Source organism: Myxine glutinosa, chromosome 8, assembly GCF_964187855.1.
Source record: "Myxine glutinosa chromosome 8, kmMyxGlut1.1, whole genome shotgun sequence".
NCBI lineage: Eukaryota > Metazoa > Chordata > Myxini > Myxiniformes > Myxinidae > Myxine > Myxine glutinosa.
The window spans coordinates 68,370,026-68,384,289 of NC_136268.1; the positions used below are offsets into that span (position 1 = coordinate 68,370,026).

General features: G+C 41.3%; 1 protein-coding gene across 7 annotated transcripts in view; it reads left to right on the forward strand.

The window, feature by feature from the left end:
* PLEC (plectin) overlaps nt 1-14,264 on the forward strand; it is a 210,202-nt gene that overhangs the window by 185,641 nt on the left and 10,297 nt on the right. For all 7 annotated transcript variants that reach the window (XM_078783364.1, XM_068124605.2, XM_078783365.1 and 4 more), the window contains 13 exons: nt 36-131; nt 5,294-5,419; nt 5,593-5,745; nt 5,834-5,988; nt 7,267-7,393; nt 7,560-7,743; nt 7,862-8,022; nt 8,118-8,296; nt 10,855-10,993; nt 11,094-11,287; nt 13,436-13,598; nt 13,756-13,839; nt 13,955-14,059. In XM_078783364.1, coding sequence (XP_078639490.1) covers nt 36-131; nt 5,294-5,419; nt 5,593-5,745; nt 5,834-5,988; nt 7,267-7,393; nt 7,560-7,743; nt 7,862-8,022; nt 8,118-8,296; nt 10,855-10,993; nt 11,094-11,287; nt 13,436-13,598; nt 13,756-13,839; nt 13,955-14,059 — 1,866 coding nt within the window. The remainder of the gene's footprint in view (nt 1-35; nt 132-5,293; nt 5,420-5,592; nt 5,746-5,833; nt 5,989-7,266; nt 7,394-7,559; nt 7,744-7,861; nt 8,023-8,117; nt 8,297-10,854; nt 10,994-11,093; nt 11,288-13,435; nt 13,599-13,755; nt 13,840-13,954; nt 14,060-14,264) is intronic.

Below are 14,264 nucleotides of genomic sequence, written 5' to 3' on the forward strand. Positions count from 1 at the left end.
TATATTTTTGATAGTACAAGTTTCTGTGCTTGCAGTCATATCTTGCTGCCATGAAGACTCAGTGGGACTGGATCCTACAGATCTGCACCTGTATCGAGGTCCATTTGAGGGAAAATACAGCCTATTTCCAGGTGAGGGAGGGTCTTGTAACGTGATCATTTCTTCTTCCTTAAGGCCATGGCACATACACTGTTCTGAGTCGATAAGAAAAGAAAAACCACCTGAGAAGTATTTATTGAGCCTCACTTTGACGCCGTGTATATTTTGTCCATAGTCCATGTATATTTTTGTTCAGCTGCTCACCACCATATTATTTTGTCCATGTATATTTTTGACTTTGTCCATAGTCCAACCGTGGAGGGTGAAAGATTATTTGTCAACATGAAAAGACATTTTATAAAGGGCTGTTTTAGTTAAATCATTTTTATTACCCTTGCCAGAGGAGAGGGCATTGCATTTGAGTCAGTTTGTCTGTTTGTTGCTTTTTCTTTTGTTTGTTTTTTGTACACAAGATCGAGGCTCATGTAAGAGCGAGCACACCAAACACATATTAGCACATAAAACACAAAAAACATAAACGGACACGTAAAACAATAAAGGGAGGGGGAGACAAGATGGGGAGAGAGAGGGAAGCACACAAGCACAACAATAGAGAACAAGGACATCAAGAGATCTGTTCGAAGGGAGAGGGCTGGGGGGAGGGGGAGGGAAGGGGTACACAGTACCAAACAAATTGACACTACAAGGAATTTCAGGAATGAAGTCGGGGAATGAAAGATATGGATTTGGGGTGTATTAACAGGGGTAGAAAAGATCATGGTTTTGGATGGGGGAAGATAAGAGATGGTGGTGAGCAGCTGTTTTAAAGACCTGGAGGGAGGAGTGGGATTGAAGAGAGTGTGGAAGTTTGTTCCAGAGGCAGGACAAAAGAGGAATGAAAGACTGAAGGTGAAGAGAGAGTCTTGATTTTGGTAGTTTTGCCAGAAGACGGTTGCTGGCAGATCTTATGCATCCTGTAGGAATATTAGGGGGATAGACCACAGAGAGAGCTGGGGGAGCAAGGCCGGAGAGGAGTCGATAGAAGACAGAAAGACCACCAACCTGCCTGCGGTGAGTGAGTGAAAGGCCCTTGGAGTTAGCTTCATCGCAGGAGATTCCAATGATTCTGAAAGCTTTGGTTTCAACAGCGTGAAGCCGAGCTAGGTGTGAGGCAGGAACAACAGCCCAGAGGGGAGAGCAGTATTCCATTGAGCTGCGGACGAAAGCCTTGTATGTGGTGAGGAGCTCAGCTGTGCCAAGGAAGGACTTCGCATGACGGAGGATGCCCAGTCGGCGACTGGCTTTGGAGGCCAGCTTGGAAATGTGGTCTTCCCAGGAAAGATCATGGCAGATAGTTAGACCCAAAAGCTTGAGTGACAGAACTTCTTAGAGAGGATTGTTGAGAAAATAGACTGGAGGGTTTTCCAGACAGTCTTTTTACAGAGACATAGTGAGAGTGTGAGATGTGTCAGGATTGAAAGACATGTTCCACTTGTTTGACCAGTTTGTGATTTTGTCCAGGTCTGCCGAGAGTGAAGAGGCTGCTGCCTGCCGATCTGAGGGTTGAAATATGGAGCCGCAGAGAGTGGAGTCATCAGCAAAGAGATAGAGAGGATTTTCCAAAGAGTCGGAAAGATCATTGATGAATATCAAAAAAAGCACAGGGCCCAGAACACTGCCTTGGGGAACTCCAGCCTGAACAGGAAGGGGAGATGAGAGAAATCCATTCAGGGCCACACGTTGACTACGACTAGAGAGGAAGTCCGCAAGCAATGCGTGGAGATTTCCATGGATACCATAGGAGGAGAGTTTCGTGAGCAGAGTGGGGTGCTCGACCGTATCAAAGGCACAAGATATGTCAAGGGAGACAGCTCTGATTTCCTGTTTGGCGTTGATGGAAGGCGAAAATGGAAATATACTTGTGAAAATGGAGGATTTTTCAAGTATATTGGTTGGTCTTATGCGTTATTCTGTTTGTTTGTTTGTTTGTCTGTATATTAGTCGCCTACAGGTCACAATTTTCAACCGATCTTCACGAAACTCCACCAAATGGAAGAGTTCGTCATAAGCAAGAAGCTTATTGTTTTTGGGGTCAAAAGGTCAATAGGTCAACATAGGCCAAAGGTCACCAACTTTGTCGAATTTCAAAAATCCTCAATTTTCATCTGATTGATTTGAAATTTGAATAGGATTTGCATATCTGGTCGCTGAATTTAATCACCAATTATATTTTAGGTCAACATCAGCCAAAAGGTCAACAGGCCAAATTTCTAAAATCCTCAATTTTCATCCAATTGACTTGAAATTTAAGAGGATTTGAATGTATGGCCACTGAATTCAACCACCAACTATTTTTGAGGTCAACTTAGGCCAAAAGGTCAACATAGGCCAAAAGGTCAACATAGGCCAAATTTCTAAAATCATCAATTGTCATCCAGTTGACTCGATTGAATTTCTAAAATCCTCAATTTTCATCTGATTTAAGAGGATTTACATATCTGGTCACTGAATTCAACCACCAAGTATTTTTGAAGTCAACATAGGCCAAAAGGTCAACATAGGCCAAATTTAACTTGAAATTTGAAGAGGATTTGCATATCTGTCCACTGAATTTAACCACAAATTATTTTTGAGATCAGCACAGGCCAACAATGTATTTTAGGGTTTTCGCAAGTTTTGTGCTATGCACGACATATTTATTGTTGGTTTGTTTGTTCGTCCGCACAGACCAAATATGATTTTCTCTTCAACCATTGATTGGATTGACAGGAAATTTTCACCATAGGTGCACCTCTTCCTGTATATATTTTTAAATAACTGTGACATCATAGGTCACTTGGTACGGGTGCCATCTTGGAAAAACTGAAAGATTTTGCACCTCCATATCTCCGAAAGCGCTGCACAGAAAAAATGGAGACATGGCTCATTGTAAAGAACTCTCCATGGGGAATAACATAGGTTAATGATGATGTCATAGGTGCCTCTATTATGACGTCATAATTGACAAAATTTCATCCGATCAAAATGAAATTTCTTGAGCGTCATCGAGGAATAAATTGGTGGAGAAAAAAAAAGATGACATCATCGATCACGTGGTTTGGCCGCCATATTTGTTTTAACACAAAAGCCTTAAAAACATGTCCTGGCGAGGGTCTGCACTCTCTTATTGCTCGTTCTTGTTATAAACTGTTAAATGCAGCATGCTGCTAAGGTACTATTACTACTCTGCATGCAACCTTATTTCATCAAAAGTGGACTATATGGTGCATTTGATAAGTCATAGCATGAATTATTGAGTGAAGGGTTGGAAGTGTACACATAGCACTGTACCTACATAAGGTTAATATTAAGCTTTTTTGTATAGAGTCTCGGCTCATGGAATAGCTAGAACATTGAATGGATGAGGACACAACATAACAGAAGGAACAGTAGAGAGAGAGAGAGCGGGGAAACAACAACAGCCGTGTTGAAGGATAAAATAGAAGGGGACTGTTACGGCCTGAAGCACACCAAGCCTTCAATCACACCGGCTTTATTAATGGGTTATCACCCTCAAAATCTATTCCTACACATAAAAAAGAAGGGAGAGGAGAGGGAAAAACCAGAGTAGGCCAGCATGAGAGGGTAGGATTGGCAGGTCCAAGAGTAGGCCCCAAAGCAGGCCCAGCAGTAAGCCCCAATGCAGGCCCAGCAGTAGGCCCCAGTGCAGGCCCTGCAGTAGGCCCCAATGCAGGCCCAGCAGTAGGCCCCAGTGCAGGCCCTGTAGTAGGCCCCAATGCAGGCCCAGCAGTAGGCCCCAGTGCAGGTCCAGCGGTAGCAAGAGTTTAATTCAAGTCAACCGTCAAGTACAGAGGTGGCCGCAGGGGTTGACCCGGCACAAGTCAACCTTCAGGTACAGAGGTGGCCGCAGGGGTTGATCTGGCACAAGTCAACCTTCAGGTACAGATGTGGCCGCAGGGGTTGATCTGGCACAAGTCAACCTTCAGGTACAGATGTGGCCGCATGGCTTGATCCGGCACAACCTTCAGGTGGAGAGATTTTCGCTGACAACTCTACAAGCACACGAAAAGGCACTCCGCCATGAGCCCTCTTCCAAAATGGCCACTCTCTCCTCTGAATCACCTTCCTGCCCCACAGCCAATCATAGGCTTTATACCCATGGACGAAACCACTTGGTCTAACTCACTGGGGGGGGGGGGGGGGGGGGGAGCGGGAGGAAGAAGAAAAAGGTCACAGACCATAACACCTCCCCCCTTAAAGAATGAAACTTTACCCGAAGCAAAGTTTTCTTTTACAACGGCAGATTAGTTTCAATACACAGCATAAACAGTGCAATAAACAAACATCCACATATCGTGACATTTACAGGCATCATAGCTAAGATGCATGTGCCAGAAATTATCTTAAGCTCGAGATAGAGCATCTGCAATGACATTATCTCGACCCAAAATATGTACAATTTTCAAGGGGTACGGTTGTACTAAAAGCCCCCATCAGTTCCCTCTCAGGTTCATATAGATAGACCATCGCTGTCTGATTCACTGGAGTCAATATCTTGATGCTTTATATGACCTACCAACTGGCCGGCCGAGGTCGGCCTCACGCTCATAGTACCTTTTAAGCATATTAACATGGCACACCCGGCGGGGTTTCCATCTGTCATGGGGGGGAGAAGGAAGAAGAAAAAGGTCACAGACCGTAATAGGACTTGGATAAAAAATGGGTGTGGGGAGGAATGATGGTTAGGGAAGGACATGTGGGGTCGACTTTTGTATCTGATGGATACAGAAGGAAACTCTCAGGAAGGAAAAACTAGACATTTGAAAGGAGGTGGCTTGGGGATGGGAGGCAGGAGGATTAGCTCGGGCGGAAAAGATCATGGAAGTGCTGAATTAACTTCGTTTCCATCCTATGACTGCCTGAGCATGCAAAGAAGCTGCAACAGATCCTGTGAACTAAGGGGACCACATATTTATTTGACTACAAGCTCATTGGCCGCACTAGTACAGTATGTTGTGGCCTGTCAAGGAAAGCAAACATTACGTGTCTGCCATGATTTGGTGGGGAATCATGCTCGACATCCTTGTATAATATTGTGTAACAGGAAGTTTTGCATGTGTGCGTTTAATCACAATGAAAATATTCCCACATTTATTTGTTTCACAATGAACACTTTTTAAAAGATATTTTGTAGATAAAAAATAAAAAGACTAAGGAAAGGTGGAAAATGATTCATTCTTTTCTTTTACCACAGTTCTTCAATGATGCAAAAGCGTTGGAAAGAGATTTGAAATCCAGGCAAGAGATGATGCATAAGAAATACTCGTGTGACCGAAGCAACCATCTTAGTCGCCTGGAAGACGTTCTGCAAGACTCCATGGTTAGTCCTAGAAAACCAGACTGTCTTACGATCCCCGATTTGCTTAGGAAGGACAAATCCAATGGTCAGAAGTTATTGACTGACATTAGTGGAGCACAAGAAATAAGCATTAAAGTTTTGGCAATTGAGGTAAGATCGAATTGTCTTGCTTGTTATGTTATGATGCTTCACAGGAGGAGAAAGAGCAACTCCTCATCTTGAATCAGAGGGTCACCACACTGGCCTCGCAGGCCAAGAGCATTGTGCAGGTGAAAGCGAGGAATCCTGAGAATCGTGTGTGGAGCACACTGCCCATCAAAGCCATCTGCAATTACAAACAAATGGAGGTAGGCCAATTTGTCCATTCTACTGTCAGGATATTGTGTCATGATTGAGCCTGAACAAACTGGAGATTTTTCTGCCTCAATTTAACAGATCACCCTTTATAAAGATGACGAATGCGTTTTGGAGGACAATTCTCAGCGTGATAAGTGGAAGGTGATAAACTCGGTTGGTAGTGAAGCAATAGTGCCCTCGATCTGCTTTGTCGTCCCACCGGCGAACAAGGAGGCTCTCGAGCTTGGCAGCAAGTGAGTGCGTTGTTCTGCTGCTTGACGACACCTCACATTTAACTAATACACAACTCCGAGCTTTGGATAAACTTTGAATAAACTTTGGTGGGAGTACCTTTCTCGGCCTATGGTGGGCAATGTGCTGCGGCACATTATTAGAAATGGACTTTATAGTTTTTGATTTATTTATTTTTGATCACAACGTATATGATGGTCTCGCCCCAAAAGGGATGGGAGACTATTGCAATGCCCCCTGTCTGCCAACGTGTGTGTGTGTGTGTGTGTGTGTGTGTGTGTGTGTGTGTGTGTGTGTGTGTGTATGTGTGTGTATGTGTGTGTGTGTGTGTGTGTGTGTGTGTGTGTGTGTGTATGTGTGTGTATGTGTGTGTGTGTGTGTGTGTGTGTGTGTGTGTGTGTGTGTGTGTGTGTGTGTGTGTGTATGTGTGTGTGTGTGTGTGTGTGTGTGTGTGTGTGTGTGTGTGTGTGTGTGTGTGTGTATATGTGTGCGTGCTCACACACTTGTGTGTTTGTCCGCATCAATATATTTTCTTTTAAAATGTCTTTTGCTGCAACAGCTTTTCTGAGCGAAGCCAAACTTTAAACATAGGAGAGACTCATCATCGATAATATTATATTGCTAAGTCTGATGTTGTAGGTCACATGGTGTGGTAGCCATATTGGATTAAAATAAACATTTGGACATCATTTTGTCTGAAACCGCTCAACGAAAAAATTGAAACTTGTCAAATGTCATCAACTCCCCATGGCGTATATAGGGTGATACCGATGATGTCATCAGTGAAATGTTATTCCAGCCATAATTGTTGAATTGAAATCCTTATCCAAAAGATCTTAAACTTCATATATCTGATCTATGACCCAATGTGAGTGAAGAATTAAATTTATGACGTTCATAACGCATGCCAAGAAACTATGTGACATAATAGGGTGCATGGGTGATACAGGTATATGGGCCATAATAGCAGGTACTGAACAAGTGGGCCATAATAGTAGTGAGTGCAGTTAACAATAAAGGGAGACGATCTGTAATACTGGCTACCACCAAAGGTGGTGCTTTACGGCCCTCCTCAACCCCCTCCCCTCCCCCCCCCCCCGCCCTGCCACCACTCCCCAAGCACACACGCATCCACACACACACACACACACACACACACACACACACACAAAAGAAAAAAAACAAGAAAAAAAAATACATTTGTTCTAAAGAAAAAAAACTCATTATTTAGCAATTCATGCTGTTGTCCATTTTGAGATTCTGTACTGTTGTTACTACAGATTGGAGCACAGCTTCCAAAACACCATGAGTCTTTGGAGCCAGCTGCACCTCAACGTGAAGAGTGTCGTTGCTTACCTTTACTTGGTGCAGGATATTGAGATAATCCGCTCTTGGAATATCATAACCGTAAGTGAAGCTCCTTATGTAAGCAAGTTGTTCCTCCATATGCTTTGTACACTTTTATTTTCATGTTTATTTTAATTTAATTTTTTTAAATAACCAATGATAATCTGGTCTTATTTTTCAGCCACAATTCTTAATGCATTTTGGTGTTTTTACGCTCTTATACTAGTTTAAAAGCGTAACTCAAGAACAGTACGACCTGACAATGAGGAACCTTGAAAAACATTTTGAGAATTTCCTGGCGGAGAGCGGAGATGCTCAAAATTTCAGTGGCATGGACCGCATGCAGCTGGAGCAGGATGTGGACTCCTGCAAACGACACTTCGATGAGCTTGTGATCACGGTCGAGAGAGGTCAGCAACTGACTACACGACATGGCATTACAAGTTCTATTTTTTAGTAAACTGTTATTGTAGGTATCAAAGACAAGTAATACATTTTTTTTATTGTAATCTTCCTTATGTGCCACAGAGGAGAGAGACGAGTCATTGTGCAATGACTACCGCCTACAACTGCACAAGCTGCAACAGATCCTGGACAGATCAGAAGAGCATATCACCAATGGTATCCGCTCCCCTCTGGAGCAGCAAGATGTTGTGCACGAGAGCTCCCTCCGCATCACGGACCATGAGGTTTGGCGATTTGTTGAGCTGATGGTTTGAAACAAGAAGGTGAAGAGCTACAACTTGCCATAGGACATATACATTCTAATTTTCCTTTCCCGCAGAAATTGCATCAGGATGTAGAGGATGTCCGTGCGGACGTGGAACGAGTGTCACAGGATCTGCGAGCATTGCTCGCCCAGCCAGGCCAGAGTAACATGGTCATGTCACTCAGTTCTGAACTTAACCAGCTGAATCAGCGAGCCGACAGCATTTACTCTTTGTCTTGTATTTTCCTTCAAAGGTATCCAGTATTCCAAAAGGAATTCTAATTGTCCTCATCCTTACAAATCCTATATAAAGGGATCAATATGCTTTGCTTATTCAGTTAGGATTGCCTGTGTTTTATGTTGGTTTTCACATATAACACTCATGTAGTCGTAATATTTTTTCCAGATCCCCATTAGATCCAAAAAGTTAAACAAATAAATGTATATTCACAAATAAATGAAAGGAGCCACTGATCCAGATTTTACCCTTATGGTCTCGTCAGGACGACATACTACCGTATCGATTATTTGTGACCATAAATCTCGGTATTCAAAGGCCTGAGTACCACACGGACACCATCTTAGTTTGAGGTGATGTGTTGACATCATTTCTGCGCATGACGCCTGGTGTTGGCTTAACGGTTAAGATGGCTGGCTTGGAATCTCAACGTCCTGAGTTCAAGCTCCTGTCATGCCATGGAATTATCACCAGGTGGGTTGACTTAGCCTGTCAATCGTCCGAGGTCGGCAAAATGAGTGCCAGCTTACTGGGATGAATGAGCCATTCGAGTATCCTGCATCGCAGTGGCGTCACAATCCAGGATTGTGCCGTCCAGCCGAGGAAACGGATTCGGCAGCCCTATGCATCATCACGACGCAACAAGGAGTGGTCATCGTCATAATGCTTAGTTTACCTTCAGTCAAATGTCAGGCCTGGCCAGCCGGTTCATGAGCTACTTGTAGGTGGGCATAATTGAGCTGTTACAGATGTAGTAGTAGTAGTAGTAGTAGTAGTAGTAGTGGTAGTAGTAGTAGTAATAGTATTATTGATAGTAGTAGTAGTATTCGTAGTTGCAGTATAAATAGTACTTGTAGTGGTAGTAGTAGTAGTAGTAGTAGTAGTAGTAGTAGTAGTAGTATTGGTAGTAGTAGTAATAGTAGTATTGATAGTAGTAGTAGTATTCGTAGTTGCAGTATAAATAGTACTTGTAGTGGTATTGTTAGTAGGAGTAGTAGTAGTAGTAGTAGTAGTATTGATGGTAGTAGTAGTATTCGTAGTTGCAGTATAAATAGTACTTGTAGTGGTATTGGTAGTAGTAGTAGTAGTAGTAGTAGTAGTAGTAGTAGTATTGGTAGTAGTAGTAATAGTAGTATTGATAGTAGTAGTAGTATTCGTAGTTGCAGTATAAATAGTACTTGTAGTGGTATTGGTAGAAGTATTGGTAGTAGTAGTAATAGTATTATTGATAGTAGCAGTAGTATTCGTAGTTGCAGTGTAAATAGTACTTGTAGTGGTATTGTTAGTAGTAGTAGTAGTAGTAGTATTGATAGTAGTAGTAGTGGTAGTAGTAGTATTGATAGTAGTAGTAGTGGTAGTAGTAGTAGTAGTAGTAGTAGTATTTGTAGTAGTAGTAATAGTATTATTGATAGTAGTACTAGTATTCGTAGTTGCAGTGTAAATAGTACTTGTAGTGGTATTGTTAGTAGTAGTAGTAGTAGTAGTATTGATAGTAGTAGTAGTAGTAGTATTGATAGTAGTAGTAGTATTCGTAGTTGCAGTATAAATAGTACTTGTAGTGGTATTGTTAGTAGTAGTAGTAGTAGTAGTAGTAGTAGTAGTATTGGTAGTAGTAGTAATAGTATTATTGATAGTAGTAGTAGTATTCGTAGTTGCAGTATAAATAGTACTTGTAGTGGTATTGGTAGTAGTAGTAGTAGTAGTATTGATAGTAGTAGTATTCGTAGTTGCAGTATAAATAGTACTTGTAGTGGTATTGGTATTAGTAGTAGTAGTAGTAGTAGTAATAGTAGTATTTGTAGTAGTAGTAATAGTATTATTGATAGTAGTACTAGTATTCGTAGTTGCAGTATAAATAGTACTTGTAGTGGTATTGTTAGTAGTAGTAGTAGTAGTAGTAGTATTGGTAGTAGTAGTAATAGTATTATTGATAGTAGTAGTAGTATTCGTAGTTGCAGTATAAATAGTACTTGTAGTGGTATTGGTAGTAGTAGTAGTAGTTGTAGTAGTAGTAGTATTGATAGTAGTAGTAGTATTCGTAGTTGCAGTATAAATAGTACTTGTAGTGGTATTGGTAGTAGTAGTAGTAGTAGTAGTAGTATTGATAGTAGTAGTAGTATTCGTAGTTGCAGTATAAATAGTACTTGTAGTGGTATTGGTAGTAGTAGTATTCGTAGTTGCAGTATAAATAGTACTTGTAGTGGTATTGGTAGTAGTAGTCGTAGTAGTAGTAGTATTGATAGTAGTAGTAGTATTCGTAGTTGCAGTATAAATAGTACTTGTAGTGGTATTGGTAGTAGTAGTAGTAGTAGTAGTATTGGTAGTAGTAGTAATAGTATTATTGATAGTAGTAGTAGTATTCGTAGTTGCAGTATAAATAGTACTTGTAGTGGTATTGGTAGTAGTAGTAGTAGTAGTAGTAGTAGTAGTGTTGATAGTAGTAGTAGTATTCGTAGTTGCAGTATAAATAGTACATGTATTGGTAGTAGTAGTAGTAGTAGTAGTAGTAGTAGTAGTAATATTGTAATAGTCTCGTCTTCACGAGATCCTGCTACAATATGTTTTAATCAACAGGTTGAAGGCTATTGACACACTCGTGTGTAGCACACATGATGCTGAGAACATTGTTCGTACATTTGAATACCGTCTCTGTGAAGAGGACTCCATACCACTTGATGTGCAAAGCATGGAAGATCTCAAGATCCAACTCAAGGTTACTTTATAAAACATTCTTGCCTTATAAATGCATGTGATGCAAAATATTATGGTTTGGCATTGATTGCCAGGATGAAAATGGAGCATTTTGTGCACAGCTCTGGCGTACAGAGGCCGCTCAAAAGAAGCAGATCTTCACATCATTGGACAACTACTTGAATAGCGCTCATTCCATCAATGACCAGATGCTAAAAGCCCATGGGGAGAGGGACATCGATTTGGACAGGTACCGGATCAAGGTGGAACATCTCCTTGAGCGGTGGCAGAACATCCTGATGCAGATCGAGTCCAGGTCAGATTTTACACTAAATCTCAGAAGCAGTGAAAATTAACCAAAGGTTTTTTTTTTAAACTCCTACATTCATTAATGCTAAGTACTGTATGTTAAAACCCCAAACAGTCTGTTTCAGTACACTGTAGGATTAAAACCTCTGTCATGTTGAGGGATTATTGGTATACTTGCTTCATAGTTCATACACTTTGGTGGTCTTTTAACATCCATTCAAGGGCATCAAGTGGAGAAGAAAACAAGTATTTCACTGCTTGATTTAATAGACACCGTATTGGTGTTTTTCCTCTTCTTCTTCTTCTTTTGCCTGTATGTTTTTGTATACATAATTATGGCTTGTGGAAGGGCTAGAATTAGTACACTGAGTACAGATCAGGACACAACAGGACAAAAGGAACAGTAGAGATAGGGGGAAACACCAACTGTATCAATTTCCGAGCTGTATCTCAAAGCTGGCTGGGACATTCACAATGAAATTTTGCATCAATAATGTGAATATAAAGTGCTAGGCCTATTTTTTGATCTTGACCTAATTTTAAGGTCATGACCTAATTGTCGACATTTTACATTTTTTACCATAACTCGACTAAAGTTTAGCCAATTGGAATGAAATTTCCCTCATTAGCAAGGCTAGGCCCAAGAGCAAGCTGCATTTAAGCTTAATTTACAACATACTCTTTCAGGCTGAGCCTGGTGTTGGGTTAGCGGTTCGCGTGCCAGCTTCGGATTCTCGGATCCTGGGTTCGAATCCCGATTGATCGCCGAATTAACGCCAGGGGGGGTTGACTCAGCCTGATCATCCTTCCGAGGTCGGCAAATTGAGTACCAGTTCACTGGTAATTCCCTGTGTGTCACAAAGGGCGACCAACAGGGTTGGCGACCAACAGGGTTGGCGGCAGGAAGGGCATCCGGCCATAAAACATTGCTTCAAAAAGGGGACCACGGTGCCCGAAAAAGGCCAACCCCTGCTCTGCGGGGGAAAATGGCCTCTAAAAGTGGTTCATACTCTTTCGGGCTAAAGGTCAAGATCTTGCACCTAGGAGTATTGAAACACCATTCAGGTTTTTCTGCTAATGTCCAAGGACTTTCAGAATTCAATTTTGCATCAATAAATGAGAGTAAAAAGGATGTGGAGTTGACATATTTTTGAACTTGACCTAATTTTAAGGCTATGATCCAATTATAGACATTTTAATATTTTTCACCAAATATCGACTAATATTTGTCTGATCAGAAAGAAATTGCCCTCTATAAATAGCCTAGAACAATCCACATTGATGATTATTGTACATCATACCCATCCAGGTCAAAGATCGATGTTAACTGGCGTTCTGAAAAAATAACACGTTTTTTGTCATCGCTCAATTTTGCCAATGTGTAATCTCAAAGACCATTTGGCCTTCTGAGATGTTCTTGCATCATAATAATGAACCTGCATTTAAGTTATGCACCTGATTTTGTTTCTTGTCCTTGACCTACTTTTTTTTTCTGGATTTTTACCTAATTAACAAAAAACACCTTTTTAATCATAACCTGAATAATATTTCTCCGATTTTCATGATGTTGAGTTTTATAGATCGATTGTAGATGGGGACACATTTTCTTTATTTACACTCCATCCCTAAATTTTGAAGTTCAAAGTCATATTGTGATCCAAAAAAGTTTCCCCCCCTCCCCTCACCCCTCCCCCCATCCCGCCCATCCAAACTGATGTGGTTTGGCCCGGCTCTATCCTCTAAAAGCTGAGTGTCACGAAAGAAAGCAACACGTACTCTTTTTTAAGTCTTTTGTATCACTTGTATGAGCCAGGTTCGGAATGTAACCGCCCACATCCGGAATGTAAAGACTCAGACCTGATGCCCTCACTATTGTGCGTCATGGACAATTTAACCAATAATTACACCATTAACAGAGTCTGGTGTAATTATTTATTGTTCGTTATTTGTTGCTTTGCTTCTCTTTGTGGAATCGTATACTTTTTAATTCGAGTGAGATTATACTGTCCGATGATGGAACAAGAGGAATTCTGATTAGGTTTTGTTCAGCCTGAATATTGTAAACTTGCGCTTTAATGCAACACCTTCAATTTTTACTGTTCACGAGAAAACAATATATGTTACTGAAGTGTCGGTATCACATATTCCATCATAGGATTAGGGAGCTTGATGGCCTTGTGAAACTCCTGAATAGCTACCAAGAGAGCTCCACTTGGCTACTAGAATGGTTGGATGATATGCTCAAGCAGCAGGAGAAATTACAAGCCATCAAGATTGAGGACAGCAAGGCACTGGAGGAACAACTGCAGAAGGAGAAGGTAGGAGTGGCCACGGTGATTCGCGTTAACACCAATGTGATATTAAGGGCATACTAATGACGATTGCTTATCCCGTTATCCCTTGCAGTTGTCGACCAACACAAACAAAGAAAACTTGCACTGATTATGTTTTCAATGTCATCTTCCATTCCAACAGAACTTTGCTTTGGAAATTGAGAAGAACCAAGCCAAAGTGGATGAATGCCAGTCATTGGCCGAGCAGTATTCCACCACGACAAAGGTTAAATCCAACAGACCCGGCATCGAACACTCGCTGTTCGTCTTGCTATTCCCTTTGTGGTCAGAACTTTAGACTCCAAACATGTTGCTGTGACATGCTTCTTTTTTTTTTTCAGGACTGTGAATTACATCTCCTGATCTACAAAGCCACAGTAGACCCTCAGATGAAGTCTCCTTCAAAGCACAAAGTTCACTTCTCATCTGACAATATATTGCAGCAGGTCAGAGGAGCAGCGCAGCTTTCCAAACAAACTACCCAGCTGATGAAATTTCACACTATACTGTGATTCATTTGCACTGTCGATCAATATGTGAAAATAAACTTCCGGTCATCATCATCATTGATGCTGGCAGTTTTAGTTTTCTTTTTGAAAAAAGAATAGTTAGGTATTGTAATTTTTAAATTGCCTTTATTGCAGATCTCAA